Raw genomic sequence first — 24,717 nt, forward strand, 5'->3', positions numbered from 1 at the left:
GCGAATGCGCTTTTGCAACAGACTGCGATGTTTTTTTTGCTTATGGCAAGAAGACAACGGTCAGTTGTCAATTATTGTCATGTTGTTGTAGATATTGTCAATTTGTCAATTGGTATTTGACAGTCCAGAAAAATGGCTGGTGCTTTGGCGAGGATTGTTCAGGGGACAAAATCTCACCTAGGTGATTAACCGAGTTACAAGAATTATTATCTTTACACAAAAATAGAGATGAATTCTCGTAGTTGAAATCTTTATAGAAATAATATCAAAAATTTGACACGAGTTTGTGGTGCGTAGTTGTGCTTACATAATTTTGACGTATTCAGGTATCGCGGGACCTCTGGTGAGCATCAGCAATGGATCGGTTCGGTATCAAAGCCAAGGCAAAACTAAATTTGGACCTTTGGCAGACTCAGACAGAGTTTTCACGAATCTTTATGGACGTCATGATTGGAGATTGAAGGGGGCCTTGGCCCGTGGAGATTGGTATATGACAAAAAATATACTTGAAAAAGGAACTGACTGGATCGTTAGTACGTATATTCTTTAATTATTTGATGACCAACAGCAACAAAGCACATCATTTTTTAATACATTTTTCTGTACATAAACATTCCATGCTTATTAAAGTTCATCAAGATTATCCTTTGATAAAATACAATAAGCAGAAAGTCTTAAACTTGAACATATGAAATGAAATGTTACATAAAACAATGTCTATATTTATGTAACTAATTAAATTAATTATATTTGAATTCCTCTGAAAGCTTCCTAAGGAAATAAATTGAATTGTGTTGCATAATAATTTTTAAAACCTGTTCTTTACAACATGTAGAATGTAGTGTTCTTAATTACAGATTGTAATAAGTGTGTATTTATATTAGTCATTGTTCAAAGCATATATTTTTGTTACTTGGCTTATTGTGATTGGTAAAATATTATCTCTAGACTGTATCTCTTACAAATCTATACTAATATATAAAGCTGAAGAGTTTGTTTGTTTGTTTGAACGCGCTAATCTCGGGAACTACTGGTCCGATTTGAAAAATTGTTTCGGTGTTAGATAGCCCATTTATCGAGGAAGGCTATAGGCTATATATATATCATCTCGATAAGACCAACAGGAGCGGAGCACTGCTCTAGTCCACTGATAAAAATATGAGCAAGTTTTAAATAAGCAAGTAACCATTACAGATGAGCTTAAAACGTCCGGTCTCCGCGGTCGCGGCGGTGCTGGTTTCCCGACCGGCATGAAGTGGTCGTTCATGAACAAGCCGTCAGATGGCCGGCCGAAGTATCTCGTAGTTAACGCTGATGAGGGGGAGCCGGGCACTTGCAAGGACAGGGAGATCATGCGTCATGATCCCCACAAGTTGATCGAGGGTTGTTTGATCGCTGGACGGGCTATGGGCGCGCAGGCGGCGTATATTTACATTCGTGGCGAGTTCTACAATGAGGCCAGCAACTTGCAAGTCGCTATTGCGGAGGTGATTTGATTTTACTTGTATGTGTTTGTTAGTTAATCCAAAATATGAAAGATTTAATTTGATTTTTATAATTTTCAAAAGAACATAATTATTTAAATACAATACTATTGGAGAATTAAGATTTATTTACAATACAATACAATACAGAAAAAGATTTTAGATTTAGATATAATAGATATTTTGATTTTTCTTTATTTTAAAATTGGTGATATCCCAACAGTATTCATAGCTATACAAAATAGAGATTATTCTAATAATTACTTTGTCTGTTGTAAATACAGTCCCAAATACAGTCCTTCAGTTAGATGAAGAGTGTGCATTGTTAGGTGCATACAAAGTGATAAAGTATGATTAAAATAGTATTTTTTCAATTCATTACATATTTTAGGCGTACCAAGCAGGCCTGATCGGCAAGAACGCATGTAACTCTGGCTACGACTTTGATGTATTTGTGCACCGTGGTGCCGGGGCTTACATCTGTGGTGAGGAGACCGCTCTAATCGAGTCTATTGAGGGGAAACAGGGCAAACCACGTCTAAAGCCCCCATTCCCGGCTGATGTTGGTCTATTCGGATGCCCCACTACGGTGAACAATGTGGAGACTATTGCCGTTTCGCCTGTAAGTTGTGTGACTTATTGAAGTGAAAACTTCTTTAGCGGCGTTGAGCACTTTTTCTGTAATGGGTATAAACTATAAAATCTTAAACTCGCGTCAGGACACGTGACCTGATCGAAAAAGCGTAAGACGTAATATCAAACATGCTCAACGTTAATAATCAAGTTTTCACTTCTGCCGGCACTCCCGGAGTGCAACCCGTCTTTTTTTGTTGCTATGAAGTTTGTACCTTGTATTGTTTTATTAAGTGCATTGTTTAAATGGTATGCAGATAATTAAAGCTTAGCCTATATTGAAAGGTAGAGTAAAGGTGTAAACAAATGTTTTAAAGCTTACATTATTTTTTAAGAAACTTATTTTTTTTTTTAGTTCTTTCTGTGTGTCCTCATACATTTTGATTATTATTTAGCCGGTACAAATATATTATGAATATGTATTGCTGCTCTTTATACATATAAATATACAGAATATGTTCCAATTCCCGCAATGCGTAAGAATATGAACGCTCTATTACTGACTGCTACTTTCGTTTTTTTGTGTTGTCTTGATATTAGCCAGAATGCCTAGTACATCTTAACGCATATGCGTGCTTTGATAGGAACTTTAAAATTATTGTGTTCGCAAGTAATACTTTAAAATTGCGCAAATAATCCTACTACATACTATTATAAAGGCGAAAGTTTGTAAGTATGGATGTATGGATGTTTGTTACTCTTTCACGTAAAAACTACTGAATGGATTTGAATGAAACTTTACCACAATATAGCTTATACATCAGAATAACACATAGGATAGGTTTTATCCCGGAAATCCCACGGGAACGGGAACTATGCGGGTTTTCCTTTGAAAACGCGGGCGAAGCCGCGGGCGGAAATCTAGTAATATAAATAACTAGCGGTCCGCCCCGGCTTCGCCCGTGGTACATATTTCGCAATAAAAGCTAGCCTATGTTCTTTCTCAGAGACTAAAGATTATCTGTGCCAAATTTCATCAAAATCGGTCCAGTAGTTTATGCGTGAAAACCATACATACAAACCTTTCCTCTTTATAATATTATTATATATAATATTATATAAATAATATCAAAAATTTTAGACAATCTGCCGTCGCGGCGGTTCCTGGTTCGCGTCATTCGGCAGGCCACGTAACTCGGGCACCAAGCTATTCAACATCTCTGGTCATGTGAACACTCCCTGCACTGTAGAGGAAGAAATGAGCATTCCTCTGAAGGAATTGATTGAACGACACGCGGGTGGGGTGTGCGGGGGGTGGGATAATTTGTTAGCGATCATACCAGGAGGCTCGTCTACACCGTTGATACCTAAGGAGTAAGTTGGGGATTTGCTTTTAATTGTAGTTTTTTGACGTAATAACGTTTTTAAAATCGTTTTAGTCGGGTGACATGTTCAGAAACTTGTGTCACACCAAAACCTCACGAGCACAATCGCAGGTATAACGAGAGAGAGACGGACCGATCTCCCGTCTCATCTCGAGCGCTGCCACCAATAAGACGTTATTACGTAAACATCTCGATCGTAAACCTACTTTACAAACAACCAATTTTTTAATAACATTGTCATTCAACTAATGCTCAGAACAATATTTTGATATCCATGTGTATGTGATTAGCAAAACCTTTCTCATTTTTTTTTAAATTTTATTAATAAATTTATTTTTCAGTCAATAATAGTCTCCTTTATAAGTTTAATAAAGACTTCTTACAATGAATATGAGATGTACATGAAGGAAAACTTTTTCTTTTTTCACAAAGTTAATAATATGTATTAATATTATATGTTATTTATATTTTCCAGTGTATGCGAAACAGTACTCATGGACTTTGACGGGCTAGTAGCAGCCCAAACGTCCCTCGGAACAGCGGCCATCATAGTGATGGACAAATCTACGGACATTGTGAAGGCGATCGCTCGTCTCATTATGTTCTATAAGCACGAGTCGTGTGGACAATGCACGCCGTGCAGGGAGGGAGTTTCGTGGATGAATAAGATTATATATCGGTAAGTTTTTGTTATAAAATGATAAAGTATCACATATTATATCGGTTAGTTGTCATTTTTCTTTATCAAAGTTTTTAACTAGCTTTCCGCGTGTAGCCTGCTTTGTAGAAAACAAATCATACATAAAACCTTCCTCGAGAACCACAAAAGAAAAATTTTATGGGGATAAAAATCTGTTAAATTTTAACTTCTAAGCATACAGACACAGACTCTGAAAGCAAGTATGTTTTCTACTATGTAGTGACTTCTTTTTCTATGAAATATTATTATTGATCTGACCTTTATAATACTTCACAAAACTGTTAATAGAAGAAATGTGATAGCTGTGTTATTAGTTTAGTATTCAATTATTTGTTAGCTCGCGAACATTTGTGAGATGCAGTTAGCAAGCCATTGATTTAAATTTTAAATGAATAAAATGTTGATAAATGTTTAAATTAACGGTCGTTTTAACCAACGACCGAACATACATGATATTGATTTTATTAATTAACGGATGGAATAAATATTTCTGTTTTATATTAATTTCAAACACTTTTTTAATAAAGTATAACATTTAATTTAATATTTCAGATTCGTCGACGGCAATGCTTCGCCGAAAGAAATAGACATGCTTTGGGAGATTTCCAAACAAATTGAAGGTACGATATTATAAACAATTTTTTTTCAAATATGGATTTCTCTTTTTATAAAAAAAAAAAACAAATAATGAACCAGAGGTTTCTTAATTTTACAATTTAAAATAAAAGTTAACTATTTAGCAAAAGTGTTCAAATTCGAAATAAATAAATACAAAACTTCCTTATTTGAAAGCTAATGAATAGCCATAATTTTTTAAACTAACTCCTTTTTTAATTTGATTATACTATATGTATGCTTTGTTACAGGACACACAATTTGCGCCCTCGGAGACGGAGCCGCGTGGCCGGTACAAGGTCTCATCAGGCATTTCAGACCAGAGTTAGAGAGACGCATGCAAGAGTACCAGATGACCCACGGGCCGAGCAAAGCCGAACGCCTCTACTAGATGGCGCTAGTTAATAGAAAGTTACCAACTCGTACCACTAGATGGCGCTGATATAAATTACGAAAAATGAATAAATACTAAACAGCCATCTTTGATTTTGTTTTTAGTGAGTTTAGAAAAATATGAGAAGAATCAGTAAATAAAATATTTTTATCAAACCTTGTATTGGTTTTATTGAATTGGCTAAACTTATATAATTCTTTCCGAACATGAGATTGTGATTTGTAATATACCTACCTAATTGACGGCTTTGTATAGTGAAATATAATTTACTTGAGATCCTTAATGTGATATTTAATAAAGGTCGTTTGAACAATTTTTATTCGTTGTTATTTATTCATTACATACCTCTTCGAAAATACATAAGGATTTCGATTTTAAAGATGAACCTATGCTTTTATGCTGTGCTTTTATGCATTTTTATGACAATCATAAGGTGTTCTAACATGTCAGTCCAATGATATTATACTAGACGTGTACTAGACCAATATTTTTTCAAGTCGTTCATTAAATGCATTCCTGTTTCGTTAAGAAAGTCAAATCTTTCCTATGGTTGTACGTTTTAAAAACCTACTGTTACGACTTAAATTGACGACCTTTGTGTCGTCAATTATTCTGATATCAATATTGTTGTTCTGTTTATTAGAATCAATATGTGGATGTTAATTAATGGTTCATTATCATAAGAGAATATCGAGAAATAATATTAGCACAGATAATATAATACTATAGATATTATATACCATTTCCATTCAGTAAATAGAGTGGAGAATTTAGTCTTTGGACACATTGTAGACTTTATCTACGCATATTATCTCTGATGTAAACATGTTTTTTTATAACTACGTCAATGAAAATTCTAAGGAATCACCGTGATTCGGTCGTAATTGATGCGTCTCGCGTTGGGAAAATCCATTTTAGAGTAAATATTTTGAAATACAATTATACTAATTTACATATGTACTTCCTGTATAGTATAATACTTATATCGATTTTAAAAACATTAATTCATTTTCAAACATATCAAGATTGGTTGCTGTTTATTAAAACCATAGGCAGTTATCAATATCGAATTTTTTTTTATAAAAACACTAGCGGTCCGCCCCGGCTTCGCCCGTGGTACATATTTACATTTTCTCTACATAAAAACAATCCTCGTACTTCAAGGAATATAATAAAAAAAGAATTATCGAAATCGGTTCAGCCGTTCTCGAGTTATGCGCTTACCAACACATTTTGCGATTCATTTTTATATATAAGACTAGCGGTCCGCCCCGGCTTCGCCCGTGGTACATGTTTACGTTTTCTCTACATAAGAACCATCCTCGTACTTCAAGGAATAGAATAAAAAAAGAATTATCGAAATCGGTTCAGCCGTTCTCGAGTTATGCGCTTACCAACACATTTTGCGATTCATTTTTATATATAAGATAAGTAACCAATTTCTCAAATATATTGTTTTTGCTTAAAATTTATTAACTATTAATTTAAATCATATATGTAGTTCATGCCTTATTCTGATTCAATCTACAACAAAGCCTTCATTCATTTAGAGATTAATCGTACAAGGATTTCGATTACTCGTAACTGATACTCTAATATGAATCAGATTTCATTTTTAATACGATATAGACTGATAATATATTTGTCTTTATTCAGTAAGAATAATCGAGACTGACAAAATATTTAATTAATAGATTCATTGAGTAGATTTTTCCTTATATTCGTTGGACTTCGATAATTAGAAATGTAAATATTTGACACATACGATAACAATAAACGCATTAATTATTATTAATGTAAATCTATTGTCGGCTTTATTTCTGTTTTCCTTATTTGTGTTGGAAGGAAATTTATTGACATCGGTGATATGGTAAGGCGATAATGGTAAAAATAAAAGTGCCATATAATTTTTTGAATTATTTATTCCCTCTATCATTTCTCCTTTTTTTGATATACTTATAATATCTTAGCTCTATTTACAGTTTGTATAAATTAATGTTAACATAGTATATTTTACAGTAGACTATTATTGTACAACGCGCTTTCAATCTGAAAGACTTGACTACTTCAAAGCTACACTTTAACATGAAAATTTCACAGCTGCCCCGAAACCGGGGCACATTTAAATTAACAGTGAATAAATTTGGATAACGAAACATTACTGATATCGATCGAGTCAATAAAAATATTTGATTTCGAATTTACAAAATTCAATAAAAACTCATCACCAAGTACCAAAAGGGTCAATAATTTAATAGGAAGAAGTGCCGCCCCCGAACGTCAATCACAACAATAAATAAGTTTTAAATTAAATAAATGGCACAGACCAAATTCAACAAACTTATTCGGTACGTGGTGGTGCGAATCAATTTATAAAAACAAAGTTCCATTGATAGATTCAATATAACAAAAATAATAATTTCGCATCTAGATTTCCGAATACATCACATTTAATAGATACAAGGCGAAACTTTTAAATAATATAATGATAATATCTCTATGATGGAAGCAACCGATCGTCTCGCAAAAGAAACATCGCTCCTGCGTAACAAAATAATTAATGGCAATCAAGTAATCGCTAAATAACATCGGTGGAGATCACAATTACACGATATAACTTTAAACTTTCATAAATACAAAATATACACTACTCTTACGCTACGCGGCTCAACGCGACGGATCTCGCCGCTAAGGAATCGCCGCATAGTTACGTGACGCTTCGCTTCGCTTCGCCGCGGCGCGCGAAGCGAACGCTATCAGTCTCACTTATGTGTCGTTACGAATAATTACATTAGCAGTTAGCGCGGGCCAGCCGGCCGCCGGAGCGTGGCCTGCACGCCGGGCGGCGCTCCGAACTTCACGATACATTTGGAAAACGAGTTCATAAAAACGACATTAATATTATACATTGTTGATAAAAGACAAACATTGTGGGCGAATCGGACGACTATGGAACGGAACGTCGCTGCGGAGTTCCAGGCCTCTCGGCCATCCGCGAGTGGACTAGTTCCTGGGCCCTCGCCGCTTGCACTGAGTCTCGCGCCGCGTGTGAGGCGCATTAGAGGCAGTCGGCGAGCAGGTGGGGCAGCGGGGGCAGCAGCGGCGTGTGGGGCACGTGCGGCAGGTGCGGCAGGCGCGGCAGGTCGGGCAGGTCGGGCACGCGGCGGTCGAGCGCGGCGGCGGCGCGCGGCGGCAGGTCGGGGCGCGGCTCGCGCGCCAGCCACGGGTGGCGCAGCGCGGCGGCGGCGCGCAGCCGCTCGCCCGCCTCGCGCCGCAGCAGCGACCGGATCAGGCACTTGCCGCGCGACGACAGGCACTCCGGCACCACGAAGTAGCCGCGCGAGATCTTCGCGAACAGCGACGCGTGCTCCGAGTCGTTGAACGGATACCTGCAATTAAAATTCACTATTAGTTTATGCATACGAAACTTAACATACGTCTTGACTATACTCGATTCTGCGATCAGGTAGAGGCACCGAAGTTTAAGATGGAGCTCATTAACGTCGAAGATAAGTCGAGACGCGAGTTTTTGTGGCCGGGCTAATGACGATTGTCATTCGGAGCGGGCAGATGCGCGAAACAAAAACTCAGGTAATCGACGGAACCCTTCCGGCGACAGGTGAGGGCGGCGATTGCGGCGAAATCCCGAATTTCGAATTTAAATTGCGGCGCGGGGCGAAAGGGAGGCGAGGGATCGCGCGGCAGGTGCCGGCGGGCAACGTCTTCGCCACATGAGCGGCAGGTGCGGCGAAGATTTCGAGAGACGTATTGTGGGTGATATAATTGCTGGCCGTTGGCGCGTAACGGCCGACAGGTGATCATCCCCCGCCGCCAACGGTCGCCCGACCCTTGCGATCTCGAAAAACGGTAAGTCCCACGCTCGCAGGTGAAGACGCCCACCCCCTTGCCCTCGTTTATTATTTATGCACATTTTATTGCACTGACCCAAATATTTTCTAATGCGAAGGACAAACGAGCGATTTGAATTTTAAATAACTAGACTAGTTTGAATAATATGCGGGAATGTAGCGCTTACCTTCCGACGAGCATGGTGTATAGGATGACGCCCAGCGACCACATATCGGCCGCCTTGCCGGAGTACGTCCGATGGGCTCTCAGGATCTCGGGGGACACGTACGCGGGACACCCTCTTTTGTCTTGAAGTAAATCTTCCTCGGGGTCGTCGAGCACCACCGCATCTTCTAACGATTCCAATTTTAACGTTGTTCTGTAACAAAGAGACAAATTTTGAGTTATTGCGAATTTCGTATTACATGAAGCATTACAAATTAGCAGAGATGAATTCATTGAACCCGACCGTTAATTAATTTGATGCATGTCCGATGAACGATGACCTATATAAATCGCCGTTCGGCCGCTATCATAATATAATATCTGCACATCGCGGTCGCCGGCGGGTAATGGATCCTTTGTGCTCAAAGGCCCGGCCGCTATTAGCGATTCGTTTATGACTAATTAGTAAAACGCCACATTAATGGACATCGGGGTGATTGTTGCGAAATGTTTTCACGTTGTGCGTTTAACAATAATGTCATGTAAATAATTACATGGCGTACCATAAAGCCGTTCAGTGACGCAATAGGTTTTGTTTCATCACATCACGGGCTATAGGCGCACTGCGACCTCGTATTTCAAGTCGCCGCATCGTTTCGAAATGCATTTAATGCACAATTCGAAACAGTGTACGGTTCTATGTGAATCGATGTTTCCAATAAGGAGTGACGACACGGACGAGCCGAACTTCCTGCTGCTAAGGGAGTGTTATTGAACTCTAAATGTTGACTCAGATGAACTAATTGCAAACAACGATACCATACCAATGTTTGAAAAGATGTGTAGTTTGCTAGGACGCTGTAACGATACTCATATTATAATGAAGTAATGTTAAAATAATTATCGAGTACTTCGGTAAAGGAATATGGGCAGGTGCACAATGGGCGCACCGATGCCGTGGAATCGACGTGCATTAATGTGGAGGATATTTTTAGCCTCGTATAAAGTTCTGAGGGGAACGTTGAGTTAAATTAATTTAAAGAGGGGTCCTGTTCTATTTCAGAAAATAATCTTAAACAAAATGATTTCGGCGCCCAGTATTGATTGCGAAGGATCGAGTAAGTTACGATACGAGCTTGCGTATTCCGAAGGCTGGTGGCAATAAATATCAGGTTTGCTTAAAGCGAAGTTACAAAATCCGTTTGACAAATAGTGTTTCAAGGGAGCGCAGTTGACACGGCTCAAACTCTACCGCAAGCACGATTAAACTACTGTAATTGCTTTGACGTAAACTAGATAAAGAGGTACTGATTTATTAACATATTTATTAAGTGATCGTGACAATATGGTTCGCCGCTTCATCTAAAGGTTAGCCTCGTTACGTTGTCGCAACTCTGCAGCTATCGTGAAATACGCGCGCACTAACGAAAATCTGATATCAAAATAATTGAAATATTGGTGTATTGCGTACTGGCTATATTAGTTTCAAACGAGTCTATATATGATGCAAATATTCGCATCGAGCGTTTAAAATTTGCTATTTATTAAATGAAGCAAGAAGTATGGGAACTATAAGAAAAACTGGGTGGCGTCTACTCTGAGCCCTTTTAAATACATCAGTAAGCGGAGCGGGAGTCCTCGTATCAGTTTTAGGCGTCGACTGCGCAATGATCCTAATTAAATCCCTTACACCGGCAAGGCTAAAGTGCGATGTCTGCAGTTGCAATCGATTCGTATTTCGCAACGCGTACATAAGTTATACAGTGTCGTAACGCAGTCGGAAGGTTGGCCGGATTTCCGAGCGTGTTCCGAGCGCGGCGTGGCCTCGAAGGATTCTCGGTGGTCGCGGGCGCGAGACCGCGAAAGGACAGCCGACCGTGCGCGCTCCAGCGGCCCACCGCGTACCTGTCGCCCTGCTAATGTTACTCGACGCATTCACCTCGTTTCGACAATGTTACTACTTCTCGCTAATCCATATCCATTCAGGAAATCTTGAGATAAACATGAGAAAAATAAAGTCTAGAAAGTTCTAATTACAAATCGTGACGTCCTCTCAATATAAACATTTACACGGCCGCGTTGAGTCACGTCTGCTTCGCAATGAAGTTAACTAATAATGTTTCGTCGATGTTACAAGCGTGTAATTGAACATTTCTTATTCGAGATATATAGAGAATCTTAATGTTTATATTATGCCTCGAGTATCATTAGCTCGTCATGTGGTGTGTGGAAAGGGATTATATAAGCTTTATTGTCGTGTAAAATAGCGTAATGTAAAGCGCAGATAGTGTAGGAGATCGCCCACAATTAGCGGGATGCGCCGGAGCAAGTTTCGCAACTGCCACCATTGCTCAACTCAACCCTGACAGTTTCGTAACAAACAATGGCAGCCGCGCACAGATGCAGCACACATGCATGCACTTCCTGCTCGCTTTATATCGCAGTGGCGACCGTTTGCGCAACTCGCCCTGGCTATCGCCTCGTGGACGATATACCGAATGTTCTCAACGAGTACAGCTCTTTGAATGTCACTATTACAAATATATAATAGGTATTTCAAAGCGGGCAATTCGGAGCCCAGCGATAGTTAGTCATAGGTTTTCGTAACCCGAATTGTAGGGACATGTCGTGTCGTAAGCGCGTTACCACACCGCGGCCGCGAGATGCCGGGATACATTGGGAAACCATCCCGACCATACCCAATTACATATACAGTCGTCCGTGGCGCAATCGCTTTGCCGCGGGTGTTCCATGTTATTCGATTGATAACGCTCATGTTTCGAACTTTAACGCTTTATCTAGAGCACTTAATTCTCTGACACACGTGACTAAGCTCGGTGTTCAGTCGAATGACAAATTCTTGTGAAATTTCACGTTTGAAATTTTGTTCCGACTTCACATTACTACATATGCTCACTATCGAGTCCAGAATTTAGGTCTCAAAACCGCATAAACATTGGTACAGCTCGCTTTATCGGAGCCGCGATAACGCAAGGCGAACGTTTTGAAACCGAGCGCTGGGCCGCTTGCGAAAACGCTAATGTGAACATCGGTTGCAAAATTGTTTTAGTTTTAAAATCGAATGCAGCGGTGATGGGCCAGAGCGCGGCGTTGACATTTGTCGAGGCGAGGAGATCGGATAGCGCAACCGCGGCGTTCCTCTATGGGCCGTATTTGGCAGGCGGGCGACGTCCGCGCCACTAGCGTGTCACAACTCACAATGGATTATGAGCCGTTGCGATATGGCATGTTGCAAGTTCGGGCGGCCGTCCAAGGCGCCGCCGAAATATCCCGTGTTGCAACTGCGGACTGCGGAACGGGCGCCACTCCACAGCCCGTTGCGCAAACTCGCCCTAGTGCCTATGCAAGTAACCGATTGCTCGACTCGTCACTGCGCACGCTATGACGTCGAAGCCGTATTCAATCTCGATCAGTTATGCGATACTTATGCAAGAAAAGAAAGCCCGAAATGCGTTTACGCAAAAGTGTCCAAACCCCATCGATCTCGCATCTCGAATCGCAACAATTACACCGTTACGTGGCCGGGTCTGTTAAATCCGGTGAACGTTCGACTTTCTAACGCGGGGTCGGTGTACGCCGCGGTGTGGCGCAACAATTTCTCCGACGTCGCGAACGAAGAAAGCGCAACCTCCGCGTTTTGCAATCGAGCATCGGCGTAACGGAGAAAGAGTGGCACCGTAGAAAGCAGCCGCGGTAACCGTAGCCGTCGCTTGCGACAGAAATGTCAAACCCGTGAATACCTAGAAACGAGCGCCGTCACACAGACCGTTTCGTTTAGCATAACCCAGTGTAGGGATTGGGCAAGTCGTTGCACTTGCGCAAGTTTGATAAACGATCGGCGGTATGTCACCGCACGTGAAAATACTTCCGTTCATTGACGTCTTCCCGATATAACTGTCTTTTATCACTGCGATTTCGTCATGCGTACACGAAAAGGTAAAACATATGCACAGTGCATATGTTTCGGAGGGTCGAATAAAAAAATGTTTCTCTTGGTCTATATTAAACGCACACGCTCGATGTAAAAAGTAAATGAGGTCGCAAAAGAAGATCCTATTATGAAATGTTTTGCAATCGTTCGCGTAACTCTTGTAGGAATTCTCTACTGCGGCATGTTACAGTAAGAACTGCCAGCTAACCTGCTTACTAATACGTTTACGTATGCACTTTCATAACACTATTACGTTTGTGACGAGTTTTCCGAGTGCTGAGAAACTGATAAAAACAGATACTCCCATATTGCAGACGAGTAATTACAGTCATCAGTGAAAATTGTCAGTCACAGAAGAAATGCGTTCGTGTGAAAGATTATTGCATTAACTTTCTCATCACGCAACCGCAAAATGCAGGTATTTGTCCACCTACGATGTAATTACAAAGAGCAAACAGCTGGCGACAGGTGCGCGGTGCACTCTCATATATGGAGGTCGCAAACGAGAATACCATAAAGGGCAGCTGCGTGTGTTTGTCCTCCGACAGATGCGGTCTAGATCGCCCGATAAATAAAAGAGTAAATCCACATCCGCAAGCGCCTACCCAGTTTCCGCCGTTGCTCATACGCAGCCGGAATCAACTATTGTCTCGGTCTGCAATCGTTTCCTCGTCATTATTTCAAATCGGAAATGCGAAACACGGCCGCGTGGCCTTCCTCCTCACCTCTATAGCTCATACGTTTGAAATATAAAAGCACAACAGTAAATATGGTCTCGCAAGTTGCAGCACATTGCAAGAGCTTGCAATAGGTAAGTAACGAGCGTGGTTGCGGATCGAGCAATACGGGATTACAAACAGTTTGTTAACTGCAGTTGCGAGAATTTCAATATGGTAAAATAATAAACAATATACAACCGATGCAATGGTTCGGCCGCTGATTAATATGCGTGCATGGACGGGCCAAGGTGCTCTCCTGACACGGAGCCTTTGAGTAATCCTTAAGTTTTGTAACTCAGTGGCAGATTTGCAAAACGGTTTGCGTGTACTTCGCGCCGTATTTGAGCGTCGCTCCTGACGCTCTTTCATAATGCAGTTTGCACAAGGCAAGGTGAAACAATGCATTTATCACTTGTGTTATCACGCTAATACGATTCATATATTTCATTCACGTGTACCTATTTCTTTTATTACAAACATACACACGTATTTATTTACTTCTATGACATAGAGGTGTACATTTTTTTAATAGTACATATGTAAGCACAAAAAGTTGTAGGTACGGATGACGAAGTCATTTCGAAAACGCAAAATAAGCGATGTTGCGATTTCGCCTTACGAAATAACATTTACCGCGTGGTTGCAGAAACGCGTGGGACGACAAATAGGTTTAATCTCTGTCGGTGTGTTCATATATTTACATGTTCATGTCTCGTAATGTGTTATAATTAATCACATTTTCATCGTCTACGAATACATAATTTCCTTTGGATCGTATTCAAATTACAGCTCCAAATATGCGTTTAATCAATTCGGATAGAAGGTTAGCTTATCGGCGTGCACTCTTATCTTATCGACACCACCTCTATAATATTTTCACCATATTTTGTTTATTTATTTAGCTGGCATTCCGATATTAACCAAATATTTTGTAATGACTGCCCTATGTTTGATCATCTTGCACAATTCAGTTAGTTATTCTCACTTATCATCGGGTATTTATTGCGAAAATGTAAATGTTACAAATACATGTAACAGTTATTGTTTGCATTGATATGTCACTGTGCGTTGGATTGTGCCAGTGAACGAATACATTACAATATTTATAGATCATCTGAAACTAGTTTTATTATTCTTAACTATACCAGCGGTACTCTTTTACTTTTTGCTTCGCTATGCACAACACCTGCACTCGATGGATGTTTAAAAGCGCAACTTTGAATAAAATTATTGGACAGCATAAAATATTACAGAAGGCTTAATAGCAAAAGTTATTAAAAATAGTAATTTCATACACTAGATTACATCAACCACAAACTGGAATTATATGGAACGTATGCAGATAGACATCGCAGCTCTTGCGAAATTTAATATATTTTTATAAACAAGTGTTAAGAGATTGCGATCAATATTTCAAAAATAAAGTGGCACTTGACTATATTTACAAACAACTAACCCTCCGATAACTTAACAATATAGCTTTTATTAATACGTACGATTGTTATCTGGAATCGCGTCGAATCGGTACAATGGTTTTAATAACTCGGGGTACGCACGACGTCATGACGTAGGGCATGAGTTTAGCCAGGTCAACGCGATAAGACACGCAGAAACTTACACCGTGATTGATTCGATTAAATTATCAGAAATCGCCTTACGTTTTATGCATTACTGAGCGAACACGACCGACTCCTTCGTATTCCATTCCCTGGGCAGCTATGCGTTAAGAACTCATTATAGAGGTGTAATTGTCGCTACGTGGCATTATATTATACTGTTCGTAGAACCTATAAATTCTTTACAACTACAACAAAGGAACGGTTCTACTCGTACTAGAAACAATACGAGGAAATCGTGGAATAATGTTATTCCGTCAACACACCAAATTACTCAGATTGTAAATAAATAGAACGCTCAATAAAGGATCGCACATAAAAAAAAGAAAAATATACGAATCAAGAACCCGTTTCTACCGTTATGTGCTGAAAAATATGCGTACTCTTATGGGACTGGTTTAACGAGTTTCATCTTTGATTTCACAAAAAAAGTGATTGTTTACTATGAGCCCTTTACAAGTCCTACTATATCGGCTATGATATCGTATCAGTATTAAATCGATGGGCTCGCAATCGTTAATCGTAGGAACTTAAAATGGATCAAAACATGAAAGTTCATAGGCCTCACGATGTGGAATTTTAAACACCGTACGATTGTGTGAATCGTGGACGTGTATCGAATATCATTGGGCCGCGCCTCGTAAACAAACAGCGGCGATCCTGTTGCAACACCTACGGGCCACGGTGGAGGACTCGCTGGGAATCGGGAAGTGGCACCGCTTGTGTACAAGCGATTGCAAAACGTGAATCTGGCACATCAGCGGTACTTTCTCGATACCGTTCCGAGAGAAATGATACTAGGCCGATGAAAGTTTTGATTGAATTCACGATTCGTAAGGAAGAACCGGCTCAGTGTCAATCTTCATAAACTGCGTAGTTAACTTTTTTGTCGCTCCCATTCGGTCACGATGAGATCATGAAGGATCAATGTTCTTGCGAATACCTAAGCAATGATCGGCGTAAGAGGCGGTCCACGAACTCGGTCGTTCACCTCGCGATTACTTTTTTCTAGACGCAATGATGTAATTTGGAAAGTGCGGAAACATTCATTTCTAAATTAAATAAAATCGAGCGTTATATCACAATGCCGGCCATCGCGGATGCAAGCGAAAGGGTCACTGAACTTGCGAAAGTTCACCTGCCATAGTCGAGCGAAAGATATAATGCGATGCGGAAAAATTGTTAACTTTTTAGATGTTTTTAATTAACGTAACAGAGATACAAAATGAATAGCAGAACTTTTTAATTTCGAGTGTAGACGGCAGTCGACTTGCACAAGCATGGCGGAAGAGAGTGCGGACGAAACGGCACATTGCGGTGATGCAATAAAGAAAGCGCGGAACTGAAGTAGGTTTTCTAACGCGGTGAACGTACTCGACCATTAGCCGTATATCATCGAGTCCGCAAAGCCTCAGCGGGCGACGACCTCGCCTCGCTCGGGAGTACATTTCGCACTAGCGTGATATAATAGATTCGCACGGAAAGTTACGTGTCATCTAAGGGAGGTGTGTTATCGACAGAATTACATCGAGCAGATTGCAGGCGGTTAGGTAATGCTATGTGTTGACACATTCGCTGTGCTGGCGGTTGATGTAAGTGCCGGGACTTCAATAGCATGTTTTACAAAAACATGTTTTTTGATATGTCAAGTTCATCTCGAGGCCGCAACGCACATTACGGCACGGGCGCGGATTCGAGCGAGGGGCATTCACAATGAACGGCAAAGCACCGCTGTACTTGACCTAGTATTGGGGTCGTCAGTCGTCACGTTGCAACTTGCAAACGATATTCGGATGATAGCAGGACGAGCTCTATCTAAATTCCAAACTATCATTGAATATTTTCCTCTCGTTATAATCGAACAGTGTGGGCGTATAATAAACCAACACGCGCATACAGGCTTATGACAGTTTTGACATTGGCATATCGGATCACTAGGCCACGGTAAAAAACATCATTGGCACGAGGTGGCGTTTACGTCAATGGAGAAAATATTCGATAAAACGAGGCTATCGTTTTATAGCCGGTGATCTCATCCAAGTGCAAGCGCTGCGATTAAACCATAATGTGAACGCTTCTGACGTTATAAATAAAGGTTCGTTCTCATTTTTATATACTTTTTTTATTCGGTCAATTTTAAATGTCAGTGGTTTTACGATTAGTGTACATTACAATATTGTGGCTAACAAAGAGTTTTGAAATCGGACTATTTATATAAAGCGATAAATAATAATTGATGTGATATATGCAAAACACAATGGGATAGAATATGACAGCCTCACATATTACATTCCACATATCTGCATTAGAAGTGATAAAACAAAAATGAAGCGGTTGCAGCGCTCGCGGCGTCCGGTGTCGGCGTGTAATAATCCAAGTAGGTTAAGGTTCCATCAAGGATTTGTTGCGGCAAAACACCGCTCCGAAACCGAGTGTTACTATGAGCTAACTGCACGGCTTTACTGCATTTGTTCATTACCTTTTGTAACTTTTTTGGGCGACGCAGAGTCTGCCAATGTCACTGATGAATGAGTCCTAATTTCTCTTTTAGGGCCCATTTATAACCACTCAACGACGCCGTAATTCATTCACCTGCCCGTGACAATTACGAAAACTGGTCACAAATTGTGAAGCAAGCGTCTTTTGTTTAATTAATGTTCGCATAACAAAAGTAACTCAATCGTTAGTGCGTCTCTTTGTCCGGGCACTCGAACGGAGCACAATGAGTGGGTCCTTTGAGGGGCTTTTGAAACTCGCGAGTACAGAAAATAGAGCGCAAAACAAACAGGTTAATAAGTTTCAAAACGATCCAGATGTATTACAAAAGCGGTAGCGCACAACTGTTTGGCAACTACACGGCCGATTGTTTCGCAACTCGCATCGCAGCGTCCGGAGTCCGGACCACACGATTAATTGTTCCTATCGTACCGTATTGAACAATTCGATTGTTTTAACATTGCACACTCAAGAACGCTTCAATAAACGCACCTTTGTGAACATTGTTTTAAAAATATTTATGGAACCCGATAATTGAACGTTTATGAGAGCTATTAAAATATATTGTAATGGTTGAACAAGTTTGTGTATTTGCAACGCAATCCGCGACCTCGAACGACTTATGTAATAAATAGACCGCATATTAAATGGATAAGTCGGTTTTCTGTTGCTTCATTACAACTATTGCTAATGTTATATTACTCCATGATTATTTTCTTAATTTTACAATTGAAGAAAGAATAACTTACTCATCATTCGAGGCAATCTACAATTTATGCCAATGCATACAATGAGCGAATGCTAAGAGCAGATGATTGATGATGTGATAGAGGTAAAAATAATCAGCAGGAGGCATTCAGAAGCACACAACCACGAGCGCAGGCGGCGGCAGATGTTTGCGAAGCATTGTGAGAGGAACAAAGGCAGGTAGGCTTCGAGTCCTCGACCCGCCATGTGCTGCGTGTCATTTTTTCATATGATAACATGTTTTAGGTAAGAATTCAAAAAACTATTCTAATCTGACCGAACAGATGGCCGAGCACATGTCCACACAAAAAAATCGACGCAAGCCTCAAAACACACGGCCGATTCCTATCAATTGAAAATTTAATTTCCACGCCAACTAAAACGCTTTGTGTCCGACTACGAAACTACAGTAAATTAAATACAATGGCTTCCCTTTGTTACAAAAGAGAGAAACGAATCGAATCCCAGTTATCAAAATTAATAACAGCAAAAGCAATTTACTTTGATCGCGTAATATCCTGCTGGCGCATTTATTGAGCTGAGTTTTCAATTGTTTTCCGAATGAATGAGGGAAATAACTGCTTCATTTTCACGAGATATAGCGCCGAGTATCGACCGGCGATAAAAACAATGAAGGGGACCGAATCGTATGAAGAAAACGATAGTACAAACAGCAAATATTGACCTCGAAGCATATGTCGAAAGCCAAACTTGAAGACTGGTTATAAGTGCATTTGAATAAACATTCGCCGTGTGATAGTAATGAAACTTTATTGACCTTAAGTTGTATCGAATGTCGCGCTGTGTGCAGCCAGATAGAGTTGTCATCAGGTGTGCAAACAAAGAATATTGTGTGCGTTGTCCTTAACTTTCCAACGGACCTTTCCAAATTATTGAAAAGCAACACTGGCCGAGCTCGTGATTTTAAATCGTTGGCCGTATGAATTTCGAACTCGCTCCGTAATAAACACAAGAAATAGTTTATAAAGCTCGGGTATTAAATTTATGGCCTGATGAACTTGCCGTATCAGAGGAAATTGCACCTTCTATCTTTCTGAACAATAACTACTGCAGGTTATTCGAGTTTATGAATGGTGTCACCTATAGAATGCGAATATTGAACACGTGCGTCCGCAGGTAGAAATTGCATGTGCAGCTTTTTGTCTTCGGAAAAGCAGATATTCTTCGCGGTGAATAGAAGTTTCTTGCACAAAAGCCGCATCTCGTCCCATCATCGATTCAGCAAAGAGACCGAACGATAAATCATGCGTAGGAGATCGCAAAGCTGTTTGTTTATTTGAACATCTGCTGAATTTTGTACAGAATTGGCGAGTTCGCTACAAAAACTTACGTATTGTCACCTCGCTCAGGTAATTGTTGAAAGATTAACCCGATACGGGTTCTAACAATACAATTAGAACACCTTGACTTTTTTGTCCCAGTCTCGCTATGAATGGCTCGATATTAAGGTTTCAAAAGCGACGCCATATACGAACGCATGAGCTGTATGTTGATCGTTGCGGCATAGCGCACGACCTTACCGCCGTTATCGCGGAGATAAGGCAGATTGTGTGACCTTTAAATGTTGACTAGGTGTCTTCACATTATTGATAAGCTATAAGACCAATGACCGTGTACAGATATTTTAATTGGATACGTCCTGTCTCCGTTCAAACTTTCGTTAATGCAACAATTTAGCGAACGATTTTAATTGCAACTTATATATTTTATTATAATGCATTCCGATTCGTTCCCAGGCCTCTCGAATTTTGAGCATCGGGGGGGAATTACGTATGAACACCAAGTGCTCTCGTACACCGGATGTAACGGGACCACTACCGGATTAAATGAGTTCCAATAATTGTATGGCAGATGGTTAACACTTAAATACGTACCGTATTAGTCTACATTCCACTAAAATTATTTTTAATATTATTTATTCAGGACTAGTTAAAGAGGATGTTTGTAAGCAGTTTGCGTACGACTCAATTATCATTCAATTAGTAAAGAAAGGCGAGTTAGGATTAAGGTTAGGAGTGAAAATGGACTAAGATGATCCGTTCAACATTGTTTAGTTAAGAATTAACATAATTATTCCTTTCCGTTCTAAATTCCTCTTGAGACACTTTAACGAATTACCAATAGCGTAATTACAAAAGGTATACTAAAGACCTCCAACAAAGGTAATTTTAGTCAATTTAATTCCAAATTGAAAGTAATAAATATTTTAAAGGAAAGTAAAAATTCAATTTATTTCTTATTGAATGTTATTTGTTTACAAAAATATTAGGAAGGTAGTCGAGGTTTTAAAAAAAAAATAATTAAAATATCTCATTGCATACGAATGCATGAAGGATACAGGCCCAGAATAAATAATACAGGTCTGAGTCACAAGTGAATATGAAGGAATAAAAAACAATTGACGTACAACGCGGACACAGTCACGTGTGACCTCTACCTTATTGGCAATATATTGATAAATATAAAATACATAATAGAGGATATATCGAAGCAAGGAAAAGTCAAGAAGTAACATAAACAAAAAATGTATACGTATTTCTAAAGGAAATAATCGTCGAACTAAACTAAATTAATTATTTGGCATTGTATTTATTCAATTAATAGTATAGAATTTGGCCAATAACAAAGAAGTGTGACGTCATTATCACTAATTGCCCAGCCGATCAGATCTGACGCAATCAAATCGATTGATTGCTATATCCGTCTCAGTCGCACGTGAACATATCACGTTAAATTATCAATTTGAATGGAATAGATGGTTCCTGGTCGAAACGCGACGAAGGCGGAAGAGCGGCGCTTGCGCAACTGACATTGAACCACTGGATTGGAGGCCAATAGCCGGATTCTTAATACATAACCATTTAAAATATATTAACTTCAAACCGGTTATTTTCCTAAATTATACAAAGAAAAATTGACAAGTGTGGACTTTGTAATATAAATAAATAGCTTGAATGTACAGCATTTTCGTATTCATTTTTCGTCGTAAATTTTATTGTTATTTTAAATAGCAGACCGACTGTAAAATGCTTCCGACAACATAATAAGCAGTTGTTTGTAATGCACCTACCACACATTATAATTTACGTAAATACGAAAACAATATTAAAGTGCAGAAATAATAAAGTTACTTTTATTTTGGTCAGTATGATGTGGTTAATTGTAAATTTAAATACTGAAAAGATAAGAAAAGTCGTAAATGTCTTATCTTAAAAACGAAAACGCAATTAAATTAAAAATACTTTTCAAAACGGTCTCAAAATAATACAAAAGATTAAAGAAATAAATTTAGAGCGAGGCTTTGAAATCTCAAAGTACTGTATCATGTACTACAAGGTACTACAATCATATAACAGGGAAATTACATGTACTTTCTGTGAATAACGTTTAAAATCTGGAAAAACTCATACAAGGATAAATATTCAGGATTTATTCACACTATACATCATTTAAACTTCGAAATAAAGATTTCGCTGATTGATGGAAATTTTGGTTTATTCCCGTTTCCGAACAGCGTAACTAAACTCAAACTCAAACATTTATTCATTCAATTAGACTTCTTATAGAAGCACTTTTGAAACGTCATTACATATTTTAAAATTTACCACCGATTCGGAAAGCAGTATCTACGGAGAAAAACCGGCAAGAAACTCCATAGTTGCTCTTTTAAATCATGTCAGTTTTACTAACATTACCTATATTTAAATTCTGACGCAAACACGGATTTTATGAACATATACCGTATCCGTAGCTTAGCTGGCTGAACAAAATATTACATCATGTAGTCATTTTAACAGAGGTTAACTTGTCATTTAAATATTCCAATGACATTTTGTTTCAATCACGTTATCAATCGATGATTTACTCGGATATGTATTTGTAACATAGGTCAGTCATGTATTTTAAACTTTAGTGAAACTGGACTTTAAAGTAGCATAGTCTCTAAGAGAAGACTTATTTGCATTTTAAATGAAGCTAAGATCTTTTAAAAATATTATTTAAACTAGTTTTAGTAAACTATAAATTGATATACCTAAGTTTCAAATTATATAAATGATGTACTTATGAATAGATAACTCGCGAACTCGCGATTCTAATTTGCCCCGACGCGACGTAACAAACAAGATCACGCTGTATAACTCATTTCAAACAACAGTATTACGCTAATAGCTTGTTCATACTTCATATATAACAAGCGTTGCGTAAGATATATTATGTGCACGAATAAACGTTTACTTAGTATATACTTACAATATTTACTAATATTTCCGAACATATTCTTATGAATTAGAGGAAAATCTATGAATTGGATGAAGAAGAAGATGTTTGCGTCTAAAAATAAAGCGGTAAAATAATGTTTTTAGAATTGACAATTAGAATTCGATATGGGCATTGTTTAAAAAGGTTCGAATAGTACGGTTTCGCGGTTTGCTGATAGTGTTATATTACGAGTGATAGTGACACCACTATCGCAAGATACCGTCCTTGGCAACGACTGCCTCACGGCCGGTGCTTGCATCGAACCGCGCACTTCCCGGTTACGTCATCAGTCTATGAGATACTCTACTTTTTAGTATCTTTAGATACTGAATAATACACGGAAAGATATTTCTTTATCACAAAATAGAATTTACTTTGATTAAATTTTGATCATTATATAAGGACGGTTGGCCACTTAAAACACAATTAGATACCTACTTGTATTGTAGCAGTATCCCATTTGTTTGTCGTTAGTCCAAATAAGAATTTTTCCTTAATTATCCTTGCACGTGATTCCATTTATATAACAAAGGTTAGCCCGGGGGTGAGCCGGCGTTGACGTCACACCGGTAGCGCAAGACCAAGACGATTTCAGTAGGCGTAAGTTGCGTAAAAACATTGCGAACAGTAGGCGTCACAATCCCAAACAATTGTACCCCGAGTTACAGGGTTGTTTTCCCCTGACGTCAGCGCGTTTCAGTTTGGGGTAAGGCCTCCTCCCGCGTAGGCGAAATACGTCAGAATTACCATTACCGTTACGTGCTTTACAATTATGAATATTTGTGAACGAGTTAATTTTAGCTAGATACTCATATTCATAATTTAGTTTCCAATGCATTATACGCACGGTAATATAAACGTAGCCTTCAAAAATAATAAGATAAATTCCGATATCTAAATATTCTAATCGAAACGCGTAATAAATTTTACTTAAAGCGTCGATTACATCATCTCGTACAACTGCGCAAATTGTTGAAATATGAATAAACAAGATCAATTGTTATAAGAAAAACAAGGGTGGAATGTTCGAATAATTTTATTTGTGACGCTCGCGCTCACGTATATTGTTCACGAGTCGACGGTGACTTCACCAGAGATCGACAACATCGCAATGACACGACCGGGACCGTATCACACGGCATTCGACTTTATTTATCAGTATAACACTGAATAAGTCGATTAAATTTTAACACGTATTTCTTAATTTTTAATTGTACCATTTCAAATGGAGGCAATTAAAGGATCAATTTGCAGCGGAATCAGTGTCAAATTTGTAATAAAAGCGAGTGCCGAGTGCATGACAGACACGGTATTGTCTGTCGCGGTCGATTACACAACGCGTGACCGCCAAGAGAGGTCGCTTGCGTTCATATTTATTATACGTATTCTTCAATCTCGAACGCGAGGCCGAAACCACGAAAAGCGTATTTCGCAATGGAGCTCATTTCAATGTCATTGTGATTGACTTGAGTATTCGCGGTTTTTATTGTTCGAATGCTCGCCATAGCAAACATTTTTGTAATAATATAATAATGAAAAAAAATATCGTCGAGAACGGTAGTTACTAATAACATGCTTGATAATCAAAATTAACATTAATGTAGGTTATATTAAAAGTAAATTTTATAATACACGGTCCGAACTCGTATTTCAAAGGAAGCTTATAGAGACTTTACTTGCTAATTGGCGCTGGTTGTTTATTGCTAAACTTTATATTTACTGAACGGCGCAATTGAACTTT

At 39.0% G+C, this 24,717-nt stretch overlaps 2 protein-coding genes across 3 annotated transcripts in view; one reads left to right on the forward strand and one right to left on the reverse strand.

Annotated features, from left to right (window-relative positions):
* Positions 1-69: 69 nt before the first annotated feature.
* On the forward strand, positions 70-5,468 carry LOC149910658 (NADH dehydrogenase [ubiquinone] flavoprotein 1, mitochondrial-like). The gene is made up of 8 exons (XM_090115895.1): positions 70-181; positions 327-533; positions 1,195-1,487; positions 1,876-2,106; positions 3,199-3,431; positions 3,918-4,121; positions 4,695-4,762; positions 5,009-5,468. Exons 1-8 carry the CDS (start codon positions 133-135, stop codon positions 5,146-5,148), a joined length of 1,425 nt encoding a protein of 474 aa, XP_089972021.1. The 5' UTR covers positions 70-132; the 3' UTR covers positions 5,149-5,468.
* A 1,587-nt stretch (positions 5,469-7,055) lies between these two features.
* The window catches only part of LOC149910659 (tribbles homolog 2-like), a 31,123-nt gene continuing 13,461 nt past the window's right edge, over positions 7,056-24,717 (reverse strand). For both annotated transcript variants that reach the window (XM_090115933.1, XM_090115928.1), the window contains exons 4-5: positions 9,188-9,379; positions 7,056-8,540 (exon numbers count right to left, since the gene is read on the reverse strand). In XM_090115933.1, coding sequence (XP_089972059.1) covers positions 8,210-8,540; positions 9,188-9,379 — 523 coding nt within the window. In that variant the 3' untranslated portion in view covers positions 7,056-8,209. The remainder of the gene's footprint in view (positions 8,541-9,187; positions 9,380-24,717) is intronic.

Source organism: Colias eurytheme, chromosome 2 (genome assembly GCF_061535395.1).
Source record: "Colias eurytheme isolate Ceu_HAF_F1 chromosome 2, ilColEury1 Martin Lab GWU primary, whole genome shotgun sequence".
In the NCBI taxonomy this organism is placed as follows: Eukaryota; Metazoa; Arthropoda; class Insecta; order Lepidoptera; family Pieridae; genus Colias; species Colias eurytheme.

Coding starts and splice junctions, on each gene's coding strand:
- LOC149910658 (XM_090115895.1), top strand. CDS start 133: ATGGCTGGTGCTTTGGCGAGGATTGTTCAGGGGACAAAATCTCACCTA. Junction 182..326: donor GGGGACAAAATCTCACCTAG/GTGATTAACCGA, acceptor TGACGTATTCAG/GTATCGCGGGACCTCTGGTG. Junction 534..1,194: donor AGGAACTGACTGGATCGTTA/GTACGTATATTC, acceptor TAACCATTACAG/ATGAGCTTAAAACGTCCGGT.